At 46.4% G+C, this 7,798-nt stretch overlaps 1 protein-coding gene across 4 annotated transcripts in view; it reads left to right on the top strand.

Annotated features, from left to right (window-relative positions):
• The window catches only part of TASOR2 (transcription activation suppressor family member 2), a 48,140-nt gene that overhangs the window by 1,198 nt on the left and 39,144 nt on the right, over nt 1-7,798 (top strand). For all 4 annotated transcript variants that reach the window (XM_042872511.1, XM_042872514.1, XM_042872513.1 and 1 more), the window contains exon 2: nt 6,400-6,545. In XM_042872511.1, coding sequence (XP_042728445.1) covers nt 6,400-6,545 — 146 coding nt within the window. The remainder of the gene's footprint in view (nt 1-6,399; nt 6,546-7,798) is intronic.

Below are 7,798 nucleotides of genomic sequence, written 5' to 3'. Positions count from 1 at the left end.
CTGACCTCCTTAGCCCTGTAGGTAGCCACCCCAAGGCCTTCAGACCCTCTCACCCCTTCAGAGACCATCTCAAGGCCTTCAGACCCCCTCAGCCCTACCCCAAACCCTTCAGACCCTTTCACCCCTATAGACAGCCACCCCAAGCCCTTCAGATTCCCTCAGCCCGACCCCAAGTCCATCAGACCCCCTCACCCCTACAGACAGCGCCCTAAGCCCTTCAGATCCCATCAGCTTGACCCCAAGGCTTTCAGATACCTTCACCCCTACAGACAACCACCTTGTGCCCTTCAGACTCCCTCAGCTTTACAGACAGCCACGCTATGTCCTTCAGACCCACTGAGCCCTACATAAGAGCCCTTCAGACCCCTTCACCCCTCCAGACAGCCATCCCAAGGCCTTCAGACCCCTTCACCTCTACAGACAGGCATCTCAAGCCCTTCAGACCCCCTCACCCTTTCAGACAGCTACCCCATGCCCTTCAGACCCCCCCAGTCCTATAGACAATCATCCCAAGGCCTTCAGACCCTCTCACCCCCGCAGACAGCCACCCCAGTTCCTTCAGACCCCCTCAGCCCTACTCTGATGCCTTTGGACCCCCTCAGCCCTATCTCAAGGTCTTCCAAACTGTAGCAAAACTGTTTTAATTTCTCCTTGGGAATGCATTGGCCATTCCAGGCTTCCCAGTTACTGTGTGTTCTGGTAAAGATAAAATTGGGAAGGGTGTGGTCTTTTATTTTGTTGTTGTTGCTTTGTGGTCTCTCCTTGGGAGCTGGGTGAAGCCATGCAGATGCCCTTCAGGAAAGCAGGATGTGAAAATGCAAACATCAGTTTATGTGCAGGATGGAGGCTGGGGGGCCTTTGTTCCCATTTTGGACCCTTGTTGGGATGGGAATCAATCAGCGTTACAGATGGAAAAATTGACATTAGAGGGGTGTTTCTGCACTGGTTTTGCACAGTTCTGCCTCCTGATCATCCCCAAACTTGTATGCACTCCTCAATAGGGGGAAATCTGGATGGACAGAATTCCCTGGATTGTGTTACTTTGCTCTGACACTGGCTTTACACACTGCTAACCATATCCTGGCCTGCATCAAAAGAAGTGTGGTCAGCAGGGTGAGGCCTCACCTGGAGTACCATGTCCTCATGTGGAGTCCTCAGTAGAAAAATACATGGATCTGGTGGAGCACACCCAGAGAAGGACAACAAAAATAGTCCAAGGGGTGGAGCACCATCGTGCCAGATTTCAAGCTTCATTGGCACAGATCTTTGAGGAGTTGTGTGGTAATCCAGAACGTTGAACCTGTCTATATTAAAAATAGTTTCTTTTATTTTCTCTTCTGCTGTTATTTGGTGATTTGCTTCATAGCTTAACTGCAGGTGAAGGGAAGGAGCACTGGGACAAATCATGGAATCATTTGAGTTGGAAGGGACCCTTAAAAGCCATTTAGTCCAACTTTCCTGCGATGAACGAGGACTTGTACAGCTGTACCAGACTGAAGCATGGATATTGGTTAAAATCACTTTGAGACAGAAAAGTGAAATAGTTATCATTTTTGGTAAATGCTGTTTTGGCATTGTTTGGCTTTTTTTCTTTCTGATGATATCGATTTGATAGTTCTTGTGGTTATCTAAAATTGGCATGTGTGTGGGTAGATCTGATTGTTTGGCTTCATTTCTGTTTCTGTTGGAAACTGTAAGTGTGTCTTTGTAATTTCCAAAGCCAACGGGTTCACAGAGAATGTGTGGTAGAGCTCTGTCTCTGCGTCAAGGAGAGCAAGAAAATGGAAGAAAGTCAACGCTGAAAGAAGAGCTTCTATAGTGAGAGCAAAAGGAATGCCATCAAACAAACTGAAGAACAGATTCAACCCTGTTTCGGGCTTTCTCAAGCACAAAAGGACTGATTGGAGGAGTATAGCTACAGCTTTTCAGGCAGGTCTGCCCAACGACCTGCCCAATTTGTCCAGCCACAATCCTTTTTTTAATTCCCTTTTCCCAAATGGAAAGCACATGATGAAACATCATGTAGCAAAGGCCATTACTTTGCCATCATTTGGGTCTTAAGTTGCTGTGCACGCTTTTACAGCTCTCCCTCAGCATTGGGTCTGATTGTCTCGTGGCTACTGGTTTTGTAAAGAAAGGAACTTCTTAGTTGTCTAAATGCTAAAGTGGTGATGATGGTGCTGGATTTGGGAAGAGTCAACGCAGACACCTGCAGATGAGTGGCTCCACAAAGTGGCAACCCAACAGGAGAGCTGGAGAAAGAGTAGGCTTTGAGGAGCATCTGTGAAGATGAAAGACAGCAACAACTGTGTGATGAACGAAGGAGGGCAAGCCTGCAATAACCACATCTTCAATTATGTGAGCAGCTGAAGGTAACAGGAAGGAGATTCAAAAATCAAAGAAATTGTACTTGGAAGGTTTCTCCAGAGCAGGATTCCTGCTCCGAGAAGATTGTCACCAACATCAGAATGGGGCAGCTCTGGCTTTGCCCATCCAGGAGTGGGGTGACCTGTCCAAAGGCCTTGTCACCCTCCAGGGTAAAAAAAATTCAAGTTCCAGAAAGGTTGTTGATCCTCTGGGCAGAGTGGTGTCTCTTCTGAGTGGGTGCCCTGCATCATCTTACTCCTCAAAGGTGATAAAAGTAAATATTGCCTACCTGGATAATTGCATTTCCCCGTGTGTCTAGAGGGAATTTTAAATACAGCCCAGCACCTGTTTGGTTTTTTTTTCTTTATTTTTTTCCAGCTTATCAGCAACCACTGTGAGTGTTTTAGGTACATCAAACCAGGAACCTGCAAAAGATAGCAGAGCTCTATAGGTGGAAGGCTCTTTGCATGCCAGCTACTCTTCTTCTGAGAATACAACATACAATGCAGAGAGGTGGTTTCTTTCCCTTCTTTCTCCCGAATGCTTGTGCTGCCTGTGAAGGTTTGTGGCTTGAGGACTTCCTGACGAAGAGCTGGTATCTCAGTGTTTAATAGATTCATTTTTTTTCCCCACAAATCTGAGGGGATTGTAGAACCCATTTGTAGTATCCTGTGGGTGCTACCTTTGGAAAATGCTGAACGTTATTGGAACCCCACCTTTCCACCCTAGAAATGTGAGGTTGTAGCTTTGGGTGTGAGGAATAGGAAGGAAGAAAGCAAGAAAGTGAAAGAAAAAGAAGCAGCAAAGCTGCAAATGTGGCTGATGCAGCAGGAGCAGTGGGAACGAGGTGATTGTCTGGTGTAGTAGATTGTGTTCTGAGATTGAACAGCTTTGAAGAGCACACATTGAAACACAAGAAAAGCCTGAAAGGCTCAAATAAACCAAATCACTTCCTGCTTCAGTGCCATGCTAACCATCCCACGCTGCCTGGACCTGGTCCTTGTGGGCACAGGAGACCTCCTCCATAGCAGGACCACATTGCAGTCTCTGGGGTCTGCTTTGGTTGATCAGTTTGCAAATAGTCTGCCTTAATTTGGGCTTACACTGAATGAGCAAAGAGGCTCCTGTGTAGTGGTGCTGCAACACTGATGAACCAAGGCTCATTATGAAAGTTGGGCTGCACGGGCTGTAGCTAAAAGAAGCTCGCAGGTGATGAGCTGATCAAGCAGGTAATAATGTGTGTTTTATAATTAGAGCAGGATTTAAAGGGACAGTTCATGTAATTGTCATAATAGTTACCACGTGCTGAAGGTGAGCAGCAAAATCAGAGTGGGAGATGAAAAAAGAAGAAAGCAAGTGGATGTCAGTGGGAGGAGGGTGGTCTTAAGGAGTTTCACCTTGCAGTACGTGGACTTTCCAGTGGTGTGAAGTGGCATGTGATGCCCCAACCCATGCTGGGAGCAAGGCCTGCTGTTACAGCTCACACTAATGGTGGCTCTGCAACCCAAAAATGGAAGAGATGAGATGGGGAAGGGCTGTGCGGAGCAGGATGCACACCCATAAGGCGAGCAGTGTGACCATGTTCAGCCTGCATTGACCACGTGGATTTTGGAGATCTGACAGCATTCAAATACATGCAGCAAGCACTAGTAAAGCATTAAGGTTAAAGAAAAGAGAAAAGAAAACCTTGTTTTCTAGTACAAGCCTGTACTGGTAAGTGGTTCAAAAAGCGTGGGTTTTCCTCCTGGGCTGGCTTTGGAAGTCTCCACATGGTGAGGCCATCCAGAGGTCATTTGCATGAGCAGAAAGAGGATCCTGCTATTGCAGAGCCTGAGCTGCTTGGCCTCAGCTGGCCCTGCTGACTGACATCCAGCACAGAATCTGGAAGAGGAACAGCAGCGTGGGAGTCCTGGGTGCGTTAGGAACTGCAAAGGTGACTGCTCTCTCGGAGCTGGAAATCACCAGGACTGTGAAATTTTATCCTGAGGACTTTTTTGGGCATGGATAACATCCAGTGTAGGTTCATTTGGGCTCTGTTGGTGTCAAGCCATGCTGGGCTTCTCCATCTATACGTCTATCCATCATCTCCATCATCTATCCTTTGTCTATCCAGCCATTCTCCATCCATCCCATTGACCATCTGTGAGAAATCATCCCCCTCTCCCCTTAAGATGCCAAGGGATGATGGTGGCACATCCAAGCTGCTCGGAGGGAAAGCTAGCACTTTCACTTTTGCTTCTGGTAGGCACTTTCACTTTCCCCTGCTCAGAGCCTGCTCAGTGCCTGCCAACCTCAGCATGAGGGCTGCACTCAATGCAGCCAGGGTTTTGCTGGTCTTTCTGTAAGCGCAGAGCTGAAAGAACCTCTTTACATCTGAAAGGGGACACAGAGGTCAAGGTGAGCTGTGGGACTCAGTGCCACGCTCTGCCTGTTCCATCTCGCCTGTTTATGTATGACTGAGGCAACTTTTGGGGGGACTTTCGATTTTACACTGCAGCTGAACTGGAAAGAAACAGAAGGAGCAATTGTTTGAGTCAGAACCTCCCAAACTTGTCAGTGATGTAGAGCTGCAAAGTAGGAGGAGCAGAACATTGCGTGGCTGTGGACATGAGTGTTATTGTGGTGCTCAGGGCAGGAAGCAGAAGGGGACATTGTGTTCTGTTCAAGTTTTTGAGCAGAGCTGGGACATAACTCCCTGATCTGCGTCACGTGGAGGAGCTGGACTGCCCTGACTGCTGCCTTGAAGATGCAAGAAGGTGACAGAGCAAAGCAAAAGGCAAGTGAGGAAAAAGTGAGCAAAGGCTGAGAGAAATAGCAAGATTTATCACATAGGCAGTGTTTCTGTCTTCTTTTTCCCCCTGAGTTAGGAGGAAATGAAGAAACAGAACAAAATGTACCCTTTAAAAATAGGTGTCAAACCCCAAGGAGATTTCAGGGCAACAGCTGATGCCATCTTATTGCCAAAGCAACAGGGGCCTTTCCGTTGCAGAAGCTAAAATGAGAACTTAGCTTCAAAAATGGCTGTGAAGTTCTTCTTAAAGGGGAACCAGCATGCAAAACTTGCTCTTTACATCAGGTTTGGAGTTTCCACGTTTCTTTCCTCATAGGTGATTGCTTTTCATGTTTAAAGTTCATGGGCTTGTAAGAAATAAACCTTTTTGATGCATCTGTGTTGCAAAATCAGCTTGAGGTTTGAAATCCCGTAGATCATGAATCATCACCAGTGATAAAACTTTCTAAATGTGCAATAGAGACCAAACCCAGGATTTCCTGTATTTCTGCATGGCTGTTTTATTTAACATTTGGATTTGAACAGCTTCAGGAGCATAAAAACTGCGGTGGTTTCGTTTGTCTACGCGTCTGTATTTGATTTGTTGATTGGGATGTGGATCTCCTGTTGGTGGGAGGCTCTTGGGAAGTGTTTTACTGGAGTTTTTCTTTCCTTGGGAGATTTGTGGAGGGAATGTGGGCTTTGGGAGAGCAGCCAATTGAGGCTCTGAAGTGAGAGAACCATGTTCTTTAAGACCTGAAAGCTTTTAGGGTTAAACTGATAGCCCTAAGAAGCTGATCTGATCACAGACCAGGAAACCTCAGTAACTTCTCAGCAGAAGAGAAAACTCTGACTTGCTCAGAGATCATAAAGTTAATTTACCATCAGGTTTTGCTTCTGGCAGTTGTGAAAAATTTTACTTTTTTTTTTTTTTTTTCTGTTGCAAAAGAAGAATTTGAAGGGTTTGATGGCAAACTGGGAGCTCCTGTTCCTCCTGGCTGAGGGCAGTTATCTTTCAGATAAAGTGCTGTGTGCCTGGAGGGAAACTGCTAAAAAAGTTCCCTTGGGTGCTGCAGAGCTGATGGATCAGCCCCGTGGAGATGTTGTTAAATGAGCCAAGCTGCCAGCCAGCTCTGCTGAGGCCCTGTGCTGATATCTGGGAAGGTCCAGAATTAATATTTGGCACCTGCTTTTGGCTTCATTTCTTATGATCATCTTAGAGGTCTTTTCCCAATGTAATAATCCTACGATTCTTTCACCAGGTTTGTATCCGGAGTTCAGAGAGTCAAGTTCCCTTTTGCAGACAGCGGTTTCGGTGCTGCAGAATTCCTACTTGGACTCTACATCTCAGGATGGTTTTTGGTACAGCCAAGCAATTCTGGTGGAAAATGACGTTTTTCTGAATGAGGTATGGCTGCTGGGAGAGCAGGGAGTTGCTGGAAGCTCAGAAAAGGGCAGTGTTTCTCACCTGTATACATTGTAGTGCCCCATTTGCAGCTCGCAACTGGAGAGCTTTTGCTTTCTTCTTCTTCCTTCCCATTCTGATTAGGAACAAAAGGTCAATTCATCCAGCATTGCCAAGTATTCAGCAGGACTCCTGGAGCAGGCCTTCAGGCACAGGTTGAAATGCTGGTTTGATGCTTGGAAGGAGAGCTTTAATGGCTTTGCATATCATGCATAGTTCTGCTGATTCACAGCAAGGCAGATGCCCACAGTGGTATTTCTGCCATCATGCCTAAGCAAGCACTAGATTTAACCCCAAGTTTCCCTTTTTCCAGCATTTATGAAACCACTTTTAAATGCCTTCCTATAGTTTTCTTGGCATGGAATAGGCTTTCCCTTCTGAAAGCCTATCCTCGTGGAGCTGGCTGGCCTGCTTGTTGTCATGAATTAAATAGAGCTTGGAGGCCTTAGAATATCCTGAGTTGGAAGGGACTCAAACTCCTAGCTCCACGCAGGACCATCTAGGAAAGTCACTACAGAGCTGGATAAAATACAAGGAGGGGAGGAATTAAGTCATCTGATGGTTTTCTTGTGAGTTCTAAAGTCAAAATAAACCAAAGCACTGATGAGACCATTGTTTTCTTATCTTAGAACACCATTACAAAAATCTTATCCTTCCATGTCTTCTTTTATTACAGTGCAAAGGCAGCATGGTTGCAGTTCTCTGCTGTCAGCACTGGGAACACATGCTGCTTTGTTAGACAAAAGAAATAAAGGTGACATAATCTGGCTGGAGCCAAACCCTCTGAGCTGTAATTGCATGATACATCCGCCCTCAAATCAAACAGTTTTGGCTTCCTTGGTCAGTGGAGAAAGTTTTCTCCAAGCACCCCCTCTTGGTATCTGTTCCATAGCTGAGATGGTTTGTCATCTGATGGCCACAGCTGGTCACTAAATGTGGTGCTTGACAAGCCCACATGTTGCTCAGGGAAAAAGCTCTCCAGTAGCCTGACAAAATGTGGTGAAAGGAGCACAGTGGAATAATGCTGGATATTCCCAGCTGTGTGGTTTGGGGCACTTATGGTGGGAGTGGGTACATGAGCTGGACAAGCAGCTGATGTGACCACAGCTGGAGGGAGGTATGTGGGACACGCTGTGCTCACGTTCCCTGCACTGCTCAGTTATTGGTTCTGGTGCAAATGGAGTAGAACAAAGTGT

This window comes from Lagopus leucura, unplaced genomic scaffold (genome assembly GCF_019238085.1).
Source record: "Lagopus leucura isolate 7727_CA_CO unplaced genomic scaffold, USGS_WTPT01 Super-Scaffold_100008, whole genome shotgun sequence".
Taxonomy (NCBI): domain Eukaryota; kingdom Metazoa; phylum Chordata; class Aves; order Galliformes; family Phasianidae; genus Lagopus; species Lagopus leucura.
The sequence above is the reverse complement of the archived record's forward strand: the minus strand, read 5'-3'. Positions and strand labels throughout refer to the sequence as shown.